We start from the raw sequence: 24,816 nt of genomic DNA on the forward strand, positions 1-24,816 counted from the left end.
GAACAAAACCCATTCATCGATGTCAGGGGATCCTGAATGACATTAGCATCCTCTCTGTGGTAAAAATATCTAAAGCTGCTCACAGAAATAACAACAAGCCTCGGAAAAGGATGGGAATACTCAAACGCCTTTAAAAGTTACCATAGCCAAAAATCCTACGGGTTCAGTTCCTGTGAACGGGGAGGCAATGGTACCGGACCACCTCGAGCGACCCATCGCCTTTGAAGCGCTGCGTTGACATACTGTACCAAGATCCGTAGAGAATGGGGTAGTGCTCCGCCGCACTTCAACCACAGTCCTTGTCTTCCTGCGAGAGTAACACTCACGAGTAGGGCTGGTTATTCATCACGCAGGAATCGATGACATACAACACCTGTTAATCTATGAGTGACACCGACCATTCTTGACTACACATTGGTACAGAAACGGTTCTGATTCTTCAGCTCCATGTTTGTTCGTGAATTTGTACCGGCTCACACTGCGTATTGTGATAATTTACTATTTCAACTCTTGTGTGTCTTTCCTCATCCCTAAATAAAAAGCACGCAGTGAACTGCGGCTTTTCAACTGCCCTTAACTCAGCCTGTATTGGTTTCTAGATTTTAAAACGCTTAAAATGTTTATTTTTCGGCCTCAATTCCGTATGTTTTACCGGTCACACGTAACTCTGGTTGGACCTACGTAGTTGCGTAACCGAACTGTCTTGCTTGTACAGGAACTACGCTAGAATATTGTAATTCCTATAGAGACAGGACGGGTTGCTTTGCTTAGATAACTATACAGATCTTAAGAAGATTCAGTGTGCTCGATTCCACTACTACTTCTACTACCACAACAAAAACAAAAAAACAAAAAAAAGCGGCTGGGAATCAAAATATACGATATATTTTTTTAATGTGTACACAGTCACCGAATTTTCTAACATGCCAGCTATAGCGTTTCCTTCTAGTTTTAATCGATATTATCTTCTGTAGGAATACTTGACACTTTTTTTACCATGCAATATAGACTACAATAAAGGGCAGGGTGTTGCAGACAATGTCTTGTGGAACAAATTGAGAATAGAAACAGTCCAGAAACGTCATCCAACGACACTATATACTATCGAAGTTCTTGGTTAAAATGCCGTTATGGCAGCTTAGGTGAGGCCGCATGTTGACAAAGCGTAAGCATTTAAGAGACTGTATGGCATCGAAAGAGATTGCTCCTGCCTCAACAACAGTGTAGAAGGGTATTATTGTTTCTACTAGTAAAGTTTTATTTGTCCAGGTCCCAGTAAATATTATTGCGATAGCAATAAATATTATAGCGATCTGGGCAAATAAAACTTCTCTCGTAAGAAGAATATTTGTTTTTCAGATTCAGAGATTGCACTTCCGTTGACAGTGTCAGGTAATCTACAGAACGTAGAAACCCAACTGGCGAAGAGGTCGTCTAACGGCAGGCATGCCTGTTGACAGTCGCATTCCCTAGAATTCTCCACATAGCTGACAGCGATAGAAGCTCAGCTCTTCTCGTCCGCGTATCTCAGAAGTCAGTTCAGTGTATACTATTTAATTGTCAAATGGAGAGATGTGATGTCAAATGCAATTAACATACAACTTTTGTTTAAAAAATTATTCAAAAACTTTAATTCTCTGGGTTGCAGTTAGATAAAAGTTAGTTTTATATATTTTGTACAGGACTGCTTCCTGCTATTCGTTTCACATACGGTTACACTACTGCCTCTTGAAATTTGGTACGTTCTACCGGTTTACGTTAATATTGTCCTATAAAATTTTCTCTGTATTACCACCAACGTAAGAAACCCTTGCCACTCACATCAACTTTCGATTTCCTTATTTTTTCAGATCTGTAAATGTTTTATGTTTTCATCTGAAACTATTTATCTTATTATTGCTATCTAATTTCAATTCAGTTAATTAAATGGTTTTAATTAATTTTTAAACATTTTTATTTATAGAAATAAAATTTAATACACGAGCTGCAGGCTGCCGTTTGGTGTTTTTATGATACTGAGAACTGTTAAATAGCACCTTCCTTGTAATTTAATGCACATTAAATTCAATCACACCTTTTACACGAAATTTAACAATCGATAAAATCTCCGATATATTTACCGTGCCGTTAAGAGCACGTCTACATCTGCATCTACTTCTATACTCTGCAAAATACGGTGAGGTGCATGGCGGAGGGTACGTCCCACTGTACCAGCGCGGAAAGAATGAATGTTTGAATACACCTGCGCATGCAGTAATTATTCCAATCTTATCCTCACTATCCCTTTGTGAGCTATACCTATGGGTTTGTCGTATATTTAAAGTCAGTTCTTGAAACTTTTTAAAGACTTTCTCTGGATAGTTTAGGAGTCCTCCAGTTCAGTTCCTTCAGTATCTCTGTGACACTCTCCCACGGATCAAATCATTCGACCAGTTCATTCTGCCATTCGTGCTGTGACCATTGGTGGTGCCTTTCTCTGTATACGTTCAATATCACCTATTAATCCTATTTCGTACGCGTCCCACACACTTGAGCAATATTCTAGAACTGGTTACATGCCTGATTAGTAAACAGTCTCCTTTGTGCACTGATTTCACTTCCCCAGTGTTCTACCAATAAACCGAAGGCTACTACCTGCTTTACCCTCAACTGCTGTGTAGGGCGCAACAGGAAATGACGAAGCCTGTCTGCTTGGCGTGCAGGTGTCCAACAACCAGCTGCAGACGCTGAGTCCGCAGCTGCTGGTGCCGCTGCAGCAGCTGCAGGTGCTGGACGTGTCCCACAACGAGCTCTCCACCGCCGACGGCCTGTGGCTGTCCCACCAGCTGCGGCTGCTCAACATCTCCCACAACGCGCTGCTCCACCTCAGGCTGCTGGGGCCGGGAAACGCGTCACACATCGACGCCTCCTACAACCGAATCGAATCTTGGAAGGTAACCACCTGCTTAACATACAACATGGCTTAGATTCAGGATTAACTTCCTGTCCAAAAGGTCGATCTTCAGCAGGTGCTCTTCATTTCGCTAGAAACTTCAAGCGTTGCAGCCTTCCTAGAAGAGCCTCCAACATCGTACATAAGAAATTGGGTGTTAGACATATAGCTACAGATACACTACTGTCCATTAAAATTGCGACACCACGAAGATGACGTGCTCCAGACGTGAAATTTAACCGACAGGAAGAAGATGCTGTGATATGCAAATGATTAGCTTTTCAGAGCATTTACAGAAGGTTGGCGCTGGTGGTGACACCTACAACGTGCTGACATGAGGAAAGTTTCCAACCGATTTCTCATACACAAACAGCAGTTGACCGCCGTTGCCTGGTGAAACGTTGTTGCAATGCCTCGTGTAAGGAGGAGAAATGCGTACCATCACGTTTCCGACTTTGATAAAGGTCGGATTGTAACCTATCGCGATTGCGGTTTATCGTATCGTGACATTGCTGCTCGCGGTGGTCGAGATCCACTGACTGTTAGCAGAATATGGAATCGGTGGTTTCAGGAGGGTAATACGGAACACTGTGCTGGATCTCAAAGGTTTCGTATCACTAGCAGTCGAGATGACAGGCATCTTATCCGCATGGCTGTAACGGATCGTGCAGCCACGTCTCGATCCCTGAGTCAACAGATGGGGACTTTTGCAAGACAACAACCATCTGCACGAACAGTTGACGACGTTTGGAGCAGCGTGGACTATCAGCTCGGAGACCATGGCTGCGGTTACCCTTGACGCTGCATCACAGACAGGAGCTCCTGCGATGGTGTACTCAACGACGAACCTGTGTGCACGAATGGCAAATCTTCATTTTTTCGGATGAATCCAGGTTTTGTTTACAGCATCATGATGGTCGCATCACCCGGCGTGCGGTGCCATTGGTTACACGCCTCGGTCACCTCTTGATCGCACTGACGGCACTTTGAACAGTGGACGTTACATTTCAGATGTGTTACGACCCGTGGCTCTACCCTTCATTCGATCCCTACGAAACCCTATATTTCAGCAGGATAATGCACGACGGCATGTTGCAGGTCCTGTACGGGCCTTTGTGGATACAGAAAATGTTTGACTGCTGCCCTGGCCAGCACATTCTCCAGATCTCTCAACAATTGAAAACGTCTGGTCAATGGTGGCCGAGTAGCTGGTTCGTCACAATACGCCAGTCACTACTTTTGATGAACTGTGGTATCGTGTTGATGCTGCATGGGCAGTCGTACCTGTACACGCCATCCAAGCTTTGTTTGAATCAATGCCCAGGCGTATCAAGACCGTTATTACGGCCAGAGGTGGTTGATCTGGGTACTGATTTCTCAGGATCAACGCACCCAAATTGCGTGAAAATGTAATCACATGTCAGTTCTAGTGTAATATATTTGTCCAATGAATACCCGTTTAGAGTCTGCATTTCTTCTTGGTGTAGCAATTTTAATGGCCAGTTGTGTATTTTGATAATTGGTACCGTACTTTAATATGTACCCACTTAGGGGTGTCAGTTGTCTTCTTCCAAATAAATCACATAATTTACTACCTGGTGTTTCCCTCGCGCTTGTTAGCGTGCTATAAACTGTACTAAATATCTCACTACAGACTATCCATTTTGTGCTCACATATCCCACACTTCAGCACCTGACGTAAGCCCAGGGTAAACTAAACAGTAATGGGTTGCTTTTGTATATGTACTTGGAGGTACCAATCAAGGCAAAAACATGCTACTCATAACAGACATAATTATAGTCTGCAAATGAAATAAATAGTGAAGTAACGTCGTTCAGTACGCTGTCCTCAGGCAAAATACACATATCTGCAATTACACTTCTAACACCAAACACATATGTGCATGAATTGAAGAGCCAAACAAACTGGTACACCTGCCTAATATCGTGTAGGAGCCCCGTGAGCACGCAGAAGCTCCGCAACACGACGTGGCATGGATTAGACTAATGTCTTTAGGGAATTGACACTATGAATCCTGCAGGACTGTCCATAAATCCATAAGAGTACGAGAGGGTGGAGAGCTCTTCTGAATAAAACATTGCAAGACATCCCAGATATGCTCAAAAACGTTCATTTTCGGGGGGTTTGATGGCCAGTGGAAGTGTTTAAACTCAGAAGAGTGTTCCTGGAGCTCCTCTGTAGGAATTCTGGACGTGTGGGATGTCGCATTCTCCTGCTGGAATTGCCCAAGTCCGTCGGAATGCACAATGGACATGAATGGATGCAGGTGATCAGACAGAATGCTTACGTACGTGGCACCTGTCAGAGTCTTATCCAGACGTATCAGATATCCCGTATCATCCCAGCTCCACATTCTCCACACCACTACAGAGCCTCCACCAGCTTGAACAGTCCGCTGGTGACCTGCCTGGTCCATGGATTCATGAGATTGTCTCCATACCCGTACACGTCCACCCGCTCGATATAATTTGAAACGAGAGCGCTCCGATCAGTCAACATGTTTCCAGTCATCAACAGTCCAATGTCGGTGTTGACGGACCCAGGCGACGCGTAAAGTTTTGTGTTGTGCAGTCATCAAGCGTACACGAGTGGGCCTTCGGCTCCGAAAACACATATCGATGATGTGTCTTGCTTGAATGGTTCGCAAGCTGACACTAGGTGATGGCCCAGCATTGAAATCTGCAGCTGTTTTCGGGAAGATCACACATCTGTCACCGTGAACGACTATCTTCAGTCGTCGTTGGTCCCGTTCTTGCAGGATCTTTTTCCGACAGCGGTGATGTCGGAGATTTGATGCTTTACCAGATTCCTGATATTCACTTTACACTCTTGAAATGGTCGTACAGAAAATCCCCACTTCATGGTTACCTCGGAGATGCTGTGTGCCATCGCTCGTGCGCCGACTATAACACCACGTTCAGACTCAGTTAAATCTCAATAGCCTGCTACTGTAGCAGCGGGAACCGATCTAACAACTGTGCCAGACACTTCTTATACAGACGTTGCCGACTGCTGCACCGTATTCTGCCCGTTTACATATCTCTATATTTGAATACGCACGCCTATACCAGTTTCTTTGGCGCTTCAGTGTATGGGTACAGATGTTATTATATGTGGTACCTTAATATGTACATACATCAGTCTGATGACCGCTTTCTATCTGTGTCGAACAGTCTTCTCACAAACAATTCAGAAAGTGTATGACCTGGTGACGCAATTTTTTTCTACGCCACACATCCACACTTCGACACATGACCTTCTGACCATGGAAAGCTAAGCATTAATGGCATGATCTTGCCACATAGACTTGTACTAATTAACCTAAAAACATACGACTTCATGATACCTTAGTCCGAAGTGAGGTGGAGCTCCATAATGTTAGAATCACATCTGTTAACGAATAACAAATTCTCGTCGGGACTGTCTACCACACAATCTTAGAAACAACAGTACTGGTACATGTGTTCGTCTGCCAGAGATATTGAAAGGTATGTGCTAAGGTCTGATCAGAGTAGATCCAGAAAATAAAGCCGGTAGTTGCCAACTGCAAGGTGGAACGAGTATAATATCTTTGAGTAGAGCCAGGAGCACGCAGTAAAAAATCGAAGAGTCGCAGGTAGGTGCCCGGAGGAAGCAGACGTATGGTGACATCTTTAAGGTAGGTCGCGCTCGCTGCCCCTGACCAATCTTTAGTACGTAAATGTGATAAGATATATAATGATTTCAAATTGGTTTTGTTAGATAATGTTTAGAGTTAGGATTTGTATGTCCAAGGTTCGACACAGTAAGCGTTTCGTAAAATTTTTTGTAAGAGTGATTCGTGCTACAAAAATGTTGGAAATGGTTGGTTTTGTGTAAGACTTAAAATTTTAGCTTATATATATATAAGTCTAACAGTCTGAATCATAATCCACATCCTTTGTTTGTATTGAATATGAAAATGAGTAGTAAAGTAAAGTTACCCACCAATGAAAGAACGTAAAAAAATGAGGCCTCTATGCAATATATATGTGCAGTTCATAGTTTGAAAACGATTTTGGTATAACTAATGTTATCAGAGCAAAGTTAATTCAAATAACAAATTTTATGAGATTGCACAACTGGCATATTTCAAGTCACGATATAATTTCATCAAGTAAACATCAGGGCCAAAAGTTAATTTTCTAGTACCATCTTAATGCCATTGCACAAACGGCATTATTCTCTTAAACTTGATTGCTGAGTCAAATACATGTTGCATTTCTGGCAAAACGGAGGAGTGCAAGAAACAAGTCACAGACGAAGTCAGATGCAGGTTTGTTGTATAATTAATTTAGAACAATATTATCAATGATACAATCACAAAAAGATGCAATTATGGTTAGATACTTTCAGTATCAGAAAGATTTTCGCTTATAACTTTCGACTCGGTCATTTTCACAAAAGGGTGCTTTACGGCAAATTGATACAATTACTACGAATTTGTTGGTCAGGACATCCACGTCAGTTCACTGTGGTGATTCCGAAACGACTGCGGCACGACTCTGGGTTTGTGACAGGGACACTTATGCTGCTGGAAGATAAGGAAAGACATCAAACATGAAGGAATGCAGGTGATGAGCAATAATGTTGAAGTGGTTCACAGCTGTCATCGCGCCTTCCAGTACTACCACAGGCCCCAAGAAATCGCAGACGAATGTCCTCCATACTGTAATAATGCACCCAACAGTTTGTGTCCATGACGTTGCGCATATTTTGAGCAGCCATTCGCCTGGAATGACTGCGTATCCGGAGGCGACTGTCAAGGTCGTCTAGAAAGAAACGTGGTTCACCTGACTGGACCACTCATTTCCGTTGATATACAGTCCAGACTCGATTATCCTGTGCCCACTGGAATCGTAATTAACGGTACCATTGTGTCAAAATGGGAGCCTGGGTATTGTCTGCCGTGGAGCCCCATATTCAGCATTGTCTTCTGATCGTTATGCTTGTGTATGCAGCAGCACTCTACCCTGTCGTCGAATCTGCAACAGGTCTCCGCCAATCCTGCTTCAGAGAGCGAGCCGAGGCGTGGAGAACAAATTCTCTTATACTGGACCAGCGTCACTGCTTCCAAAATACTTGTTCCCACCTTTTAAGGTGATTTATTTCGATATCTTTATGGTGCTGATCTGAGACTATCACAGTAGCCTATGGGCTGACAAAGACCGGTAAAAAGATGATTCGTGGGATGCTCTCACCACCATCGAATCTCCAAAAGTGAAACTTTCCACGCGCTTGCCAGTGTGCTCTCTCACAAAATTGCCGCCACGTTGGATTTCCATCAGGAAATATGTATGAATGCTAACTTAGGTCCGAGTGCACTCACTTGCACCGTAATTCATAGGGGAACTGGGGTACATTTAGCCGGATTTCTTTTCAGAATTTTGTCACATTTAACTTGTTTAATATCTTTTAGTCTCATAAAATGGTTATTAAAGCATAGATTGGTACATATATTTCTGACTCCACGGTATATTTAAGATTGAAGAATAATTTTAATGTAGACTTAAGTCGAGTGTAAAAACTTGCCCCGCAGTTGGATAGGTTTACGCACCTAAGGGGATACGTCTAGGCCTAAAACATATATGTAAACAAAACGTTGTGCAAAAATTTTCAAAATGTCTGTTATTGAAAATAAACGAAATCACAGGCTTGCTTACACCAAAATGACGTAAAATAACAAAAAATTTACTATCAGTAAACAAATTTTTGTTGAAATTTGAATGTTAGTTGTGGATATATTTACCATTATGAACTTCCACAGGAAGGCATTATATGGCCTACAAAGAAATTTGGGCGTTAATTGAAGGTCAATTCATAATCATTCTCCGATTTGCAGTTATGCAAGCAAAAAATAGTGTTTCCTGTGGCACAAACGTCGCGAAGCTACCTTTTACATCTAAGGCATTCAACCCATTCTTTATTTCTTTTTTATTTATTGTATCAAGCAGTAAATACAAAAATAGCTTTTGTTGTGTTGGCAGAAGCGCCAACACCGTGTTACTAGAGGAGGCCGAACTGCACGGGAAGACTATACTGACGTGAGGTCTGGAACATGACAAGGAATTAGAATTCAGAAAGCGGACGTAATTAGTTTGAAACTTAACTTTAATCCATTAATGATGAACGTTGCTCTTGACGGTACATGATTCACAATATTATCTGTTCAGAATACATTCTTGAAGAATATGGCGCCTTGCTAGGTCGTTGCAAATGACTTAGCTGAAGGCTATGCTAAACTGTCGTCTCTGCAAATGATATCGTATGTATACAGTTACCATCGCTAGCAAAGTCGCCTGTACAACTGGGGCGAGTGCTAGGGAGTCTCTCTAGACTAGACCAGCCGTGTGGGGGTGCTCGGTCTGCAATCACTGATAGTCATATTTCCTTGACTCGGATATCAGTTGGGATAGCAATGCAGATTAGTGTATAAATGTGCCCATACTGAACTGAAAAAAATGGTTCAAATGGCTCTGAGCACTATGGGACTTAACATCTGTGGTCATCAGTCCCCTAGAACTTAGAACTACTTAAACCTAACTAACCTAAGGACATCACACACATCCATGCCCGAGGCAGGATTCGAACCTGCGACCGTAGCAGTCGCACGGTTCCGGACTGCGCGCCTAGAACCGCGAGACCACCGCGGCCGGCTGAACTGAATAAACGAGCCCCATTACATTGAATTAGCTTCAGAACCAAAGTAGTACCTCAAAGGCTTCCAAATTATACAAATGTACCTTGTTACGTAGAGTAAGCTCAGGTCTTAATTCTAAAATGTTTGCTCTCTAGAAGATTAGATATTTGAGTAAAAAAAAAGTTATTCACTTTGCACAAAAACACAAATACGTTCATCTTGCTAAGATGCTTTTTTGCTGATGCTGTGAAGTTTGTAGAGCCCTTAATAAATGGCAGTACCAACTTCCCTCTGTTGATGGCGCTCTAGCAAGAATGGTTCCCCAGAAAAGTGCTCTACGTAAACGGTTCCCTGTACATAAATGGAGCAAAACGACTGGGGAGCCATTCTTGCGGTGACAGGAGCCTAAAATTGGCAGTAGTGAAGTTCAAAAAGTATGACAGATATTTTTGGCGAAGCAAAACTCATAAAATGATCAAATGTTTGTTGTTGTAGAAAATGATACTATCGAGAGAATCTCGCACTGTATGTTACCTTTTGAAGTCCATGTCAGATATATTTTACAGTGAAACCAATTCATCAACACAACGAATTAAAAAAAATAGAACTAACAAAGTTTTCCGAGGTCTACTTTTATTACCAGGTCCTTTTCGATGTTTCTCGCAGGTTCGAGCGGGCCATCTAACCTTGGTAGGGAATGCACGATCACCACTGGGACTCCAGTTCCTCAGAGCTGATGATTCAGGAATGACCATAGACCTGGGCGACAACATGCTGCTGAGCTGTGATCCCTGCTCAAGTGATGCTGAAGTTACTCGGCAGCTACGCCAGTGGATGGAAAAACAAAGAAAGTATGTTCTACAGAAAATATTTCTGAAAGTGTGTCATTTCATATAATCACTAAACTCATCAATAAGTTATCAGTCTCAGGCTACCCTGGGCATTTTATTGTTATATACGTATAGTATGATAAAGTCTTGCTTAATTACCATTCGATACCCTCATATTACAATTCTAACGACGCCCAGTGTATGCTTATAATTGTTAACGTTCCGAAGCATTTTGTTATTGTGCTGAACGATTATATTGGTACGTGGTTCCCCTTTCGTACCACACTTACCCACCATATCTAAGATACTACCGAGCGAGGTGGCGCAGTTGTTAGCACACTGGACTCGCATTCGGGAGGACGACGGTTCAATCCCGTGTCTGGCCGTCCTGAGTTAGGTTTTCCGTGATTTCTCTAGACCACTTCAGGCAAATGCCGGCATGGTTCCTTTGAAAGGGCACGGCCTATTTCCTTCCCCATCCTTCCCTAATCCGAGCTTGTGCTCCGTCTCTAATGACCTCGTTGTTGACGGGACGTTAAACAGTAATCTCCTCCTCCTCCTCTCCTAAGATACCATAAAAGAGGAAGCGGGATGGAATCATGGTTGGTAGTCACAATTTATAATTAAGACAATTTACTGACATTACACCTTTTAAGGAATTTGACAACTACAAATTGTGGACGAGCCACTAGATAAAGCTTTGCGAATACAGTTAGACACCCAACGTACTGAGTACTCAAATAAACAGTCCCTTAAGAGGAAGTTATAAAAAACGTAATGTGCCAGGATTTATAGAAACCTTAAGCATAGCAGTTATCAATTACTTCACACAGCCACTTCATCAAACTCCTTAAAACCAGTTATTACATTAAGATGGCTACACTTAAAATTCTTCAGTAAAATACGCTTATAAACATCCTATTCCAATCCGTTACAGAAGCACTTGTTAAAAGGTCAATTAAAAACTTAACTTTGCCAGACACTAATACCCCTCGCTTTATTTTCCCTTATTAAGAAAACAGAATTACTGACAAACCTAAAAAATTCAAACTCCCATATAGCATTTCCTTCGAAATACATATAATGAAAGCAGTTACCAATGAAGGGTGACTTAATGACACTTCAACACTAGTGTCAAGCTAAGATGCAGTCACATAACATGATACAACCACTTACATAAAGAAACTAAAGCAGAAACACTGATCTTTAAGAATGAACGTTCACGTGCTCAGATGTGTTAATAAAAGACTACTAGAAAGAGGTGCGCAAGGAACTCAGCAGATGGTATGCAGTTAAAAAGTTTAGCCAGTATCCTGTCGCTAATATTTAAGGAAACAATTTCCTATAAGAACAGGTTACATACAATATGTATTTATACATCCACCAGCTTAACCCGCCTTGGCGGAAGGAAGGTAAATACTAAATTTTAGAAGGCGGTATGTGAACAACTCCCGGTAGTGGCCAGGTTCTTAAACACTGCCAGGCCTAGACCTCGGATGACATTTCACTTCCTGCCAAGGCGCTGGCACAATCAAAGGTTTTTACGCGAATCACAAAGACATTCCAATAACTCTGAAACATAGAAACACTCGGCAGAACCATTGACTCGATATATGGGTAAGCGTCTAAAGGAACACGTTACACTACTGACAAATTCGCAACTCTGACCTAAAGCATTGTACACATGGACAACTGTATTAATAGAGTGCAGGATTTGAAAACGCCGACTTAAAACCATTTGATTACAAGAAACACAGAGCACTAGTAAAACTTCTGAGAAAACTTTCAAATAACGGCCACCATTTAACTAGACCAACTGAACTCTTCCACGCCATCTTAAAGTTCGACTATGAGTCACCATAATAATGAAATTTAAATGGCTCTGAGTGCGTCGGACAACACAACACAATTACGACCACTTGCTTCATATCACGTACACAATACGCAGGAGCGGACTCCACAGCTTCACCGCTTCACTTCAAATTTTGTTCCGAGTGAAGTCACAGAACTTGTATCTCCAAGCTGCACATGTCGCCAAAACGCCCGACCAGTTTCACACCACAACATATAACGGTGATCACACTCGTTCGGCAGCCGTTGACACTTGTCTCCCAGAGAATGTCACGAGATCTCGAGGGTTACACGTCGAAGACTAACAACCCAATTCCTTCGCCCGCAACCCGGAAGATAATACACGCGAAGAGCAAAGATAGCTTTGATCAACCACAATCGATCTCAACGATACATGAACAAAATAACACTGACACCAGCTCTCCACGGCTCATTTATTTTTCTTTCTCGTTATTTAATTTCTTTAAATCTGAGTGGCTTGCCGGCATTTCAGTATCTACTCCTCAGCGGTACAGGAACTGATAAAAGTAACTATAAATGTAAAAATAAAAGAGGTAGATAAGAATGTGCAGCTTTCGTCAATTAAAACGTATGCTCTTCGTGCGGCGATTGATGTCTACGATGGTAATGGAAATGTCTTTACAGTGCTGCTGACCGTTTTGGCGTTCTGGCTTCTCTGGTGCAATTGGTTATCATCTTCAGTGACTCAATTACCAACTCCAGGAAAGAAACTCTGATGGAATGAAACCGAATGACAGAGAGCGGACTGGGGACGGGGGTGAAACTGTGGGTTGGTATGAACTGCGAGGTTTGGGTTTGTAATAGACTGTTTCTCTGCTTATGGTGGGGAGTTATTCCAGCTGGATACAGGATGCTTTATGGGGTGGGATAAGATTTTGATTACACAAGGGTATCTAGACGATACAGTAAAAAAGGAAGTGATTCTGGTATTATGTACGTGTGGCATTAACATGAGATACAGAACAAGCTGACGGTGCAATTAGTTGAAATATATGACTTATCTCATAGGACTGTGGTTACGATTCTGTCTTCTGCGGAGGGTGCATGACTAAATAAATCCTCTGGGTGTCGTGGTAGGTCAATAGAAAGTGTCGGGACTGTTGTAGAATGGAAGATGGCCTGGAATTTGTAGGGATAGGTTGGGTGAGAAAAGTTGCAGGCATTATACAGCTGATGGTGGTTTCGTATAATGTTTCAGGAGACGACTGACTTTCCAGTGGTCAAATAAAAAATATTTTTATTTCTAGATATTGCTTACAAAAATTGAACTTGAAATTAATTTCAGTCCATAACAACTACCACCTTAAGATTTAAAATAACACAAAGAGGCATCATATAAAACAACACACAGATGCTTATATTATACCAAATTCTATATCAAGACAAAACCAGAAATCATTATTGTATTGTAATGCCTCATATAAAATGTGTGTATGGAAGAAATACCTGATATACCGGTTCTATGCAGTACTTTCCTGTTCACACGATATGCCTTTGGAGTTTTAGCTTATTTTATGTTTCGAATGTACCATCCTCACGTATGTTATTTGTGAATGTTAGCACTCTTTCCTGTACTCAGGTGCAACAGTGTGTCACTAGAATATAATAATGAATTCTGGATTTGAAAGTGGCTTCATCCTCACCATTTAAACCGTCACACCCAATTAATTAACACACTGAGGGCATCTTGTACCGACCCAATGAAAACACAAAACAGTCTGAAACTGTTAACTAGCACATCCCTCCACCACACTATACACTTACAAAGCATTAATTTGTGTTATGCCAATGTCACCTCCTTCTGGATTTCTGTTCCATCAACATTTTACCACTCCCTGAAATCCTCAGACGCGTCACCTTCCATACGCGCCTACAATCCCCCACTAGAAACCTCTACGAATTTATTACTTTCTTCTCTCTCCTCTTCCACAATGAACTCCTTTATGCTTTCTGCATCCACCACCTAGTCGTTTCATCCCAGATTATTAGCCGTTGTAATCTTTTGGGATTGTGCCAACACATTGTACCAACTCTACACCTACATACTCTCAACTTTGTAGGGCAAGAAAACTATAGTATCTGTCAAACTGCGAACTCGGTCCAGACCTCATCTCTTCCACGCTACAACCATTCAAAATACTATCCATCCAACAATCATTATCACTCAGTAGTACTAGTAGCCGTTATGTCTCTTTTTTGTAGTATTATTCACCTGTGAATCGCTGTCACGAGGTTACTGTAAATGCCCTGAGATTGAGTTTAAGAAGAAGAAAACGTAGTTACTACACACGCAGTTCCGAGAGTTCCGGAACCAGTACAGAAAATTGGAACAGAGATCAACATAAACATCATTTCCGCCCTTTTTATTGCTCATGAAAACCACACACTTCATGTTGTACCACCATACAGCGAGACCTTCAGAGGCGGTGGTCCAGATTTCTGTACACACCGATACCTCAGATACCCAGTAGCACGTCCTCTTGCATTGATGCATGCCTGTATTCGTCGTAGCATACTATCCACAAGTTTATCAAGGCACTGTTGGTCCAGATTGTCTCACTCCTCAACGACGATTCGGCGTAGATCCCTCAGTGTGGCCGACCGGAGTGGCCGTGCGGTTCTAGGCGCTACAATCGGGAACCGAGAGACCGCTACGGTCGCTGGTTCGAATCCTGCCTCAGGCATGGATGTGTGTGATGTCCTTAGGTTAGTTAGGTTTAATTAGTTCTAATTTCTAGGCGACTGATGACCTCATAAGTTTAGTCGCATAGTGCTCAGAGCCAGCCCTCAGTGTGGTTGGTGGATCACGTCATGCATAAACAGCCCTTTTCAATCCATCCCAGCCACGTTCGATGGGGTTCATGTCTGGAGAACATTGTCAATAAAATTCTTCTGGGTTAGAGACCGCATTGTCATTTATAAAATTCCTACGTTTCGGCGTCTGTTGCAAGACGCCGAAACGTTGGAATTTTATAAATGACAATGCGGTCTCTAACCCAGAAGAATTTTATTGACATTGACAACGGCCGCGGAAGCCTACGGTTACATCTGGAGAACATGTTGGGCACTGTAGTTGAGCGATGTTGTTATCCTGAAGGAAGTCATTCACAAGACGTACGCGATGGGGACGCGAAGAAGACTAATGCCTCTCCAATAAGCTGCCTATATAGTTGCACTATCAGTCGGAGGATGACATTCACATATCGTACAGCCGTTACAGCGCCTTCCATGACCACCAGCTGCTTACGTCGGCCCCACATAATGCCACCCCAAAACAGCAGCGAACCTCCACCTTGCTGCACACGCTGGACAGTTTGTCTAAAGCGTTCGGCCTGATCGGGTTGCCTCCAAACACGTCTCTGACGATTGTCTGGTTGAGGCATACGCGACACTCATCGGTGAACGTGATGCTAATGCTAAGCGGTCCATTCTGAATGTTGTACCGCACTGCATGGTGTCATGGTTGCAAAGATGGACCTCGCCAAGGATGTCGATAGTGAAGTTGCCATCATGCATCCGATTGCACACAGTGTGAGTCGTAACATGAAGTCCTGTGGAGGCACGAAAAGCATTATTCAACACGGTGGCGTTGCTGTCAGGGTGCGTCCGAGTCGTCCGTAGGTAGCGGTCACCCACTGCAGTAGTAGCGCTTGGGCAGCCTGAGCGAGGCATGTCATCGACAGTTTCTGTCTTTCTGTATCTCCTCCATCTCCGAATAACATTGCTTTGGTTCACTTGAGAGTCCTGGACACTTCCTTTGTTGAGAGCCCTTCCTGGCACAAAGTAGCAATGTGGACGCGATTGACTCGTGGTATCAACTGCCTAGGCATGGTTGAGCTACAGACAACACGAGCCATGTACCTCCTTCCTGGTGCAACGACTGGAACTGGTCGACTGTCTGACCCCCTTCGTCTAATAGGCTCTGCTCATGCATAGTTGTTTACATCTTTGGGCCTGTTTAGTGACGTCTTCGAGCAGTCGTAGGGACTGTGTCTGTGATACAATATCCACAGGCAATGTCTATGTCCAGGAGTTCTGGGAACTGGGGTGATGCAAAACTGTTTTTGATGTGGGTATTGACATATTTGCACGTCTTGTTCGGCCACGATGTTACAAATAATCTAATGTAGAACTGAAATAGAAACCATCCCTGGTTACCTCGCCAGGCGGCAGCCATTTCTGAAAGAAAAAGTTATTGTTCCATACATCAGATGGGAATACTGTCCAGTTACAATTTAGAGACTGCGTGTGGACACAGGCAAGCTTTTGGAGGATACTATCTGCCTACGCTGACGGAGTTTGGGCTGGCAGATAGCTGCCGGAGTAAGCAAGCAGGGGCTGGCCATTGGAACCAACGCACCTGAACGGCGGAGCCAACCACAAGCCCGTCGCCCACACACAGTGGATCAGCGCTGACCCCTCAGCGAGCTGGTTAGCGGCCCCGTCGCCCTATGTAGGGGGGGGGGGGGGGTTAAGAAAAGCTGCTTTGTAAGGACTCGGCAGGGGATTTACTGACGCTGCTTACAGGGTTCTTCACACTTTGCAAACGTGATTCAATAGCGTCCAGCTGTCTTCGATATCAGTGTCGAGCGCAGAACCTCGTCTGTCTCAAGACGTGCTGGCCACTTGACATTTAACAGTCTTATCATTTACAGTTCTAGGTATTGATTAAACAAGAATCTCAGTGTCTACGTCTTGTAATACGAGTTGACAGTCACAATACTGGTTACGGATGCTAACTCAGTTTCGAATTACTTCAGATTTTTTCCTTGTGCAGTAGTTTGTACACTTTTATCCCTCAATTGTCTGGTCAACTAAGAAAAAACAGTTTCTTTCTGAGCAAACCATTCTATTGGTTTCAATAGTTTGCTGATGTATTTTACTGGTTATCATCAGAAACTCTATGTTAAAACCATCAGATCGTTTCTTATCTGAGTCTTTGTCTCCTTAGTCGGGATGTGCAATTTACTGTCCAGTCCTGTTAAGTGCGTCAACAAACGTGCCATGCCAATCGTCCAAACTTTCTCAGATCGTGACCAGCCAATTGCATTTGGAGATTAATATATTGCTCGCCAGGACTTCCCTGGTAAGTGCCTGTTGAAGACATCGGATTCTGCGCTGGCTCTGTTGGTATTGAATTCGTTGTGGCGTGGTATGTGGCGCTCACGGTGCTAGGATCTGTGTCATCCCACGTTACGTCGGTTCGTTGACTAGTGCTGGCCTCATTTGTTGCTGCGATATTCCCTCCATCTAAGTGAGACGAACGCTCCCTCCGGCTCGGATGTGAAACGAGATACCAATGACGTAGCGAGGCTCAACGATTCATCGGTCTCGAGCCGCTCCTGCCTAAGCCATAGTCTCACAATCCTTATCATTAATGTGACACTGCAGAGTAACGAAGGAGGGTATGGAATACTACGCTGTTGTTGTTGTTGTTGTTGTTGTTGTTGTGGTCTTCAATCCACAGACTGGTTTGATGCAGCTCTCCATGCTACTCTATCCTGTTCAAGCTTCTTCATCTCACAATAAATACTACAACCCTCATCCTTCTCAATCTGTTTAATGTATTCATCCTTTGGTCTCCCTCTACGATTTTTACCCTCCAAGCTGCCCTTCAAAACTAAATTGGTAATCCCTTGATGCCTCAGAATATGCCCTACCAACCGATCCCTTCTTCTAGTCAAGACGCGCCACAAATTTCTCTTCTCTCCCATTCTATTCAATATCCCCTCATTAGTTATGTGATCTACCCACCTAATCTTCAGCATTCTTCTGTAGCACCACATTGCGAAAGATTCTATTCTCTTCTTGTCCAAACTATTTATTGTCCACGTTTCACTTCCGTACATGGCTACACTCCATATAAATACTTTCAGAAAATACTTCATGACATTTACATCTATATTAGATGTTAACAAATTTTTCTTCTTCAGAAACGCTTTCCTTGCCATTGCCAGTCTACATTTTATATCCTCTCTACTTCGACCATCATCAGTTATTTTGCTCCCCAAATAGCAAAACTCCTTTACTACTTTAAATGTCTCATTTCCTAATATAATTCCCTCAGCATAAACCGACTTAATTCGACTACATTCCATTATCCTCGTTTTGCTTTTGTTGACGTTCATCTTATACCCTCCTTTCAAGACACTGTCCATTCCGTTCAGCTGTTCTTCTAGGTCCTTTGCTGTCTCTGACAGAATTACAATGTCATCGGCGAACCTCAAAGGTTTTAGTTCTTCTCCTTGGATTTTAATTCCTACTCCGAATTTTTCCTTTGTTTCCTTTACTGCTTGCTCAATATACAGATTGAATAACATTGGGGATAGGTTACAACGCTGTCACACTACCTTCCCAACCACTGCTTCCCTTTCATGCCCCTCGACTCTTATAACTGCCATCTGGTTACTGTACAAATTGTAAATAGCCTTTCGCTCCCTGTATTTTACCCCTGCCACTTGCAGAATTTGAAAGAGAGTATTCCAATCAACATTGTCAAAAGCTTTCTCTAAGACTACAAATGCTAGAAACGTAGGTTTGCCTTTCCTTAATCTATCTTCTAAGATAAGTCGTAGGGTCAGTATTGCCTCACGTGTTCCAACATTCCTACGGAATCCAAACTGATCTTCCCCGAGGTTGTCTTATACTAGTTTTTCCATTCGTCTGTAAAGAATTCACGTTAGTACTTTGCAGCCGTGGCCTATTAAACTGATAGTTCGGTAATTTTCACATCTGTCAACACCTGCTTTCTTTGGGATTCGAATTATTATATTCTTCTTGAAGTCTGAGGGTATTTCGCCTCTCTCATACATCTTGCTCACTAGGTGGTAGAGTTTTGTTAGGCCTGGATCTCCCAAGGCTGTCAGTAGTTCTCATGGAATGTTATCTACTCCCGGGGCCTTGTTTCGACTTAGTTCTTTCAGTGCTCTGTCAAATTCTTCACGCAGTATCATATCTCCTATTTCATCTTCATCTACATTCTCCTCCATTTCTATAATATTGTCGTCAAGAATATCGCCCTTGTATAGACCTTCTATATACTCCTTCCACCTTTCTGCTTTCCCTTCTTTGTTTAGAACTGGGTTTCCATCTGAGCTCTTGATATTTATGCAAGTGGTTCTCTTTTCTCCAAAGGTCTCTTTAATTTCCCTGTAAGCAGTATCTATCTGACCCCTAGTGATATGCACCCCTACATCCTTATATTTGTCCTGTAGCCATCTCTGCTTAGCCATTTTGCACTTCCTGTCGATCTCATTTTTGAGGCGTTTGTATTCCTTCTTGCCTGCTTCATTTACTGAATTTTTATTCTGCGATATGGCTACCGAAATGAACACCAAGCCCCCGTCACGTTACACTCTTGAGACGTCAACTTAGCCAGTTGGAAACAGTGTGAAACAAGACTCATCTGAACAAATGTCTTTCTTCCATTGGTCCATACTCGATGTTTTATGGCTTCTGCAGCACGTTTTCATGTTAGGGACATTTGTGTGACATGTGTAGATTTGGAATTCCATCTCGCTCTGCAGTTCCTTGCTCATGGAGTCTCCTTCGTTTTGTTTTATTGCTGATAGGTTTCGCGAATGTGACATTCAGTTCTGCAGTGACTTTTGCACGTGTCGTCCACTTACCTTGCATCACAATCCTTTTCAACGACCGTCTGTCACCATCACTTATCATACACTTTCATCCGCGTTGTTTGGCGGATGACGTTTTTCCGCTTCCCCCGTATGCGGTATAAATATTCGATACGGTGACTCTTGAAACCCAAAACAGTTACGGAACCACTGACCATACGACCACCAACAATCTACCTCCATTCGACTTCACTTAGCTCCGAGATAATTCACTCATTACTACGTATAACACTATTCTGACCGCGACTGACACTTGCTACACATTAAGGACATAGCACAGGTGTCGTTTGTGGTTAAATACAACAGAGCAACATTCAGCAGTTGGATTTATGACAAGCATGCGTTTCTCGAGGTGTTTTCATATTTTTGTCCAATCCCTACACAGCGTTATGTCCCTCAGGCAGTACAGTGTCAGTTAGGGGTTTCAATGTGATCGATGAAATTCAGATATGGTCACGATGAGGTTGCAAAGTCCTGTCCTGCTATAGCCAAGGTCGTGAAAAAATGAAAATCGTGTTCCCTGCGGTGTGGCTTCGAAACGAGCATCCACTATACTACTTCCTATCCTGGTTTGGCGTAAAGCACTGAATTCAGCTTCTATTACAAGCGTGACTGGACCATGTATTTCCATTCATAGTCGACTAGCTGAGGACGGAAGGGGACAGAACTACTCCACTTACACAAAAGCCGATCACAAATTAAATATGTATATTTCCATAAAATCTAGAAATATTAACAACGAAACTCATAGATCAAAGAGGGTAAAAAGGTACTGAATTACGTTGGCAAACGTGCCTGAATACCAGAGAGTTTTTATTGGACTGGAGACTGTCCACTGGACACTGGACACTGTATACTGGATACTGTCAGTTACGAAAAACAATACACATAAGCAATCAGAGAACAAAAAAATGTAGAAATAAATCACGTAATTTAGGTCGTTGGGGAGAGACATTTACGGTGACACGTGGAGTAGAATGCGGCGGATTACCTCAGCTGCGGCAGGAGGCATTGATAGTCGTGGTGCCATAGTAATTACAAGTTGCCAGTGTACATCCGAATGATCTGATTCTTGCAACTAGTGGTGATATTTGTTTAACGGGCATTAGGCCATGGGCCAACGCATAATTATCTCCCTAACGTTTCGTTTTCCAGTGCTTGGAGACATCGTCAGAGGCTTTAAGCAGGTACAAACTCAAAGAAACTCATCAGGCCGACCTGTTCGTAACGTCGTCAGAGCGCTGCCTAAGATCGCAGAGACGCGCCGACGTATGTTATGGAGCTTGCAGTCGGGAAGAGTTAACGCTTTTTTCTTCATTTAGTACTAGGGCACTCAACATGCTTGATTTCAGTCCGTCTCCTTTTCTATTGACATTGGTGTCGTGCTTTTGTATCTCTATAGCCTCTCCATACAAACTAGAGTAGTAATTATTAGATCTTGCCACAACTACAGTGGCAGACAAACGAATTTGGTGGTATCCCGGTCCTAGTGCGTGGCCTGCTGCTGCTGATTTATCCGTCTTGCCCAGGCGACAATTGTTCTTTTTTTTAAGATGGGAGTTAACGATTCTTTTTGTACGTAGGCAGCAAAATAATCCATGACATATGGAGTAAGAAAGACATAAAAAGCAGGCTAGCATTGGCAAAAAGGGCATTAGTGCAATGTGAGATAGAAATTTCTGAGATTGTACGTTTTGAGCACAGCACTGTATCATAGTGAAAAATGGATTGTGGGAAAAAGGGAACAGAGGAGAATCGAAGCATTTGAGATACAGCGCAACAGAGTAATGTTGGAAATTAGCTCTACTGATGATATAAGGAATGAGGTTCTCGGAGAATCGGAGAGAAATGCGTATATTGTAAACCACTGACAAGAAGAAGGGACAGGATGATAGGACATCAGGAGATAACTTCCACGATAATTGATGGAGCTGTAGAGGGTAAAAACTGTAGAGGAAGACAGGAACTGGAGTACATGCAGTAAATAACTGAGAACGTAGGTTGCAAGTGCTACTCTGAGATGAAAGGGTTGTCGCAGGAGAGGAATTTGTGGGGGGCCGCATCAAGCCAGTCAGAAGACTGATATGGTCAAAAGAAAAGAATAGTGAATCCTGATCAGTTTAATATTTCGTCTGTCACTGAGCGATGCACCAATACAAGCAAAGCATTGCAATTCTTTCAGCAATATGCATACGTTATATATCTTTTGAACAAAGTCCTGCAGCACATGTTGGATGATTGGTTATTTTTGGTTATTTGGTAAATGAGCTTCCAGTGTTTTACACCCAGATTTGCGGTACCAAAGATAGACCGTTTCGTAAAAAAAAAAAAAAAAAAAAAAAAAAAAAAAAAAAAAAAAAAAAACACCTGAAAAACAAAGACTGGTGACGTGTGAATTATACGTGTTTAGAATGGTACAGTCCTTAGTTAAGCAGTACAATAAGATCATGGAAATGCTTCCGGAGAGAGGCGCCCTTGAAAAACTTGGTCACTGTGCAGGGGGCACAGTGACCCCTCGGACATGGGTGTGTGTGTTGTCCTTAGCGTAAGTTAGTTTAAGTTATGTTAAGTAGTGTGTAAGCCTAGGGACCGATGACCTCAGCGGTTTGATCCCATAGGAACTTACCAGAAATTTTCCATTGCCATTACGACTAGCAAAAGTTATGGACAGTATCTCTATACCTCAACATCTTCACTGCTTGCCTGGTATACCTGTCACTATCTATAAAGCCGCTAACTGAATAACTGTCGAAATTAATTAATGTAATTTATAACCTCAAAGGTTTGTTAATCCCTAATTGCCTTAACTCCGTTGCTGAAAATGGTCGCGACGAGAAGATCAGAAAAATGAGAACTCATACGGAGGTTTATCAACAGTCGTTCTTCCAATAGACCATTTGCTAATGGAGCAGGGGAGGGGAGAAATGGTTGTTGTTGTTGTTGTTGTGGTCTTCAGTCCTGAGACCGGTTTGATGCAGCTCTCCATGCTACTCTATCCTGTGCAAGCTTCTTCATGTCCAAGTACCTACTGCAACCTACATCCTTCTGAATCTGCTTAGTGTATTCATCTCTTGGCCTCCCTCTACGATTTTTACCCTCCACGCTGCCCTCCAATACCAAATTGGTGATCCCTTGATGCCTCAGAACATGTCCTACCAACCGATCCCTTCTTCCGGTCAAGTGCCACAAACTTCTCCCCAATCCTATTCAATACTTCCTCATTAGTTATGTGATCTATCCATCTAATCTTTAGCATTCTTCTGTAGCACCACATTTCGAAAGCTTCTAGTCGCTTCTTGTCCAAACTATTTGTCGTCCATCTTTCACTTCCATACATGGCTACACTCCATACAAATACTTTCAGAAATGACTTCCTGACACATAAATCTATACTCGATGTTAACAACTTTCTCTTCCTCAGAAACGCTTTCCCTGCCATTGCCAGTCTACATTTTATATCCTCTCTACTTCGATCATCATCAGTTATTTTGCTCCCCAAATAGCATGGTAGCCATCCCAAAAGTACTCTCCGCCACGCACCGTTCGGTGTGAAAATGTTTATCCCAATCGCTAACGTACTGTTTAAAGTTGACAATTTTTGTACTCTTTCCTAATACCTGTCACGTAATACCACAGTACGTCGTCGGACAGACTTCGAGTGGTGCGTCCGGAGCAGCCGGTATGCAGCGAACCGCAAGAGAGAGCCGGCAAGCCCGTGGAGAGGATGAAAGACCTGGACGACAGGTCCGGCTGCCCCGGGTCCCCCCGCTACGTGGCTCAGTTCCTGGTGCTCCTCATCAGCCTGCTCGCCGTGATCGTGGCCATAACGCTGCTCTGCTACCATCGCAGGTGAGTGAGTGAGTCGCAACAGTGGCTAGGAACTCCGTCTCCAGTCGGCTAGTCGCTAAATGTCACGCCTAAACAGAGGTGGCAATATCGAAACATTGCAGACTAATGTCGACGGTCGTGCACCGACATTATTATGTCTATACAAGGAAACAATTAGAACGGAAGTCCAAGAACGAAGTGCTCGGATTAAAAAGGGTGTCCGATAGGTCTGCACTATTTCGCCCCTACTGTTCAGACTGTCCCGCCAAAAAGCAATGATGGAAATAAAAGAAAGGTTCGGCAGTGGGATCAAAATTCACACTGCAAAAATACACATGACCACATTTATTGATGACACACAATGGGTGCACAAGATTTTGGAAACACCAAAAACACAACAATACGGCGTAGGAAAGACTTTAGAATTTAAAAAGCCTCCCATCCTATCATTACAGGTCCTGTCTGGCTTACAAGCCCTACACCATTCTTTCTGCAAAATACGTGGGAAAGGAGTTCAAGTACACTAGTGGCCATTAAAATTGCTACACCACGAAGATGACGTGTACCGACGCGAAATTTACCCAACAGGAAGAAGCTGCTGTGATATGCAAATGATTAGCTTTTTAAAGCATTTACAGAAGGTTGGCGCCGGTGGCGACACTTACAACGTGAAGCCATGAGGAAAGTTTCCAACCGATTTCTCATACACAAACAGCAGTTGACCGGCTTTGCCTGGTGAAACGTCGTTGTGATGCCTCGTGAAAGAAATTCGTAACATCATGTTTCCGACTTTGATAAAGGTCGGATTATAGCCTATCGCGATGGCGGTTTATCGTATCGCGACATTCCAGCTCGCGTTGATCGAGATCCACTGTCTGTTAGCAGAATATGGAATCGGTGGGTTCAGGAGGGTAATACGGAACGCCGTGCTGGATCCCAACGGCCTCGTATCACTAGCAGTCGAGATGACAGGCATCTTATCCGCATGGCTGTAACGGATCGTGCAGCCACGTCTCGATCCCTGAGTTAGCAGATGGAAA

General features: G+C 43.0%; 1 protein-coding gene across 1 annotated transcript in view; it reads left to right on the top strand.

Moving 5' to 3' along the window:
* Nucleotides 1-24,816, top strand: part of LOC126359091 (toll-like receptor 2 type-2) — a 138,292-nt gene that overhangs the window by 59,369 nt on the left and 54,107 nt on the right. The window contains exons 7-9 of the mRNA XM_050007603.1: nt 2,703-2,933; nt 10,279-10,463; nt 23,585-23,797. Of these exons, the coding sequence (XP_049863560.1) occupies nt 2,703-2,933; nt 10,279-10,463; nt 23,585-23,797 (629 nt within the window). The remainder of the gene's footprint in view (nt 1-2,702; nt 2,934-10,278; nt 10,464-23,584; nt 23,798-24,816) is intronic.

This window comes from Schistocerca gregaria, chromosome 1 (assembly GCF_023897955.1).
Source record: "Schistocerca gregaria isolate iqSchGreg1 chromosome 1, iqSchGreg1.2, whole genome shotgun sequence".
Classification (NCBI taxonomy): domain Eukaryota; kingdom Metazoa; phylum Arthropoda; class Insecta; order Orthoptera; family Acrididae; genus Schistocerca; species Schistocerca gregaria.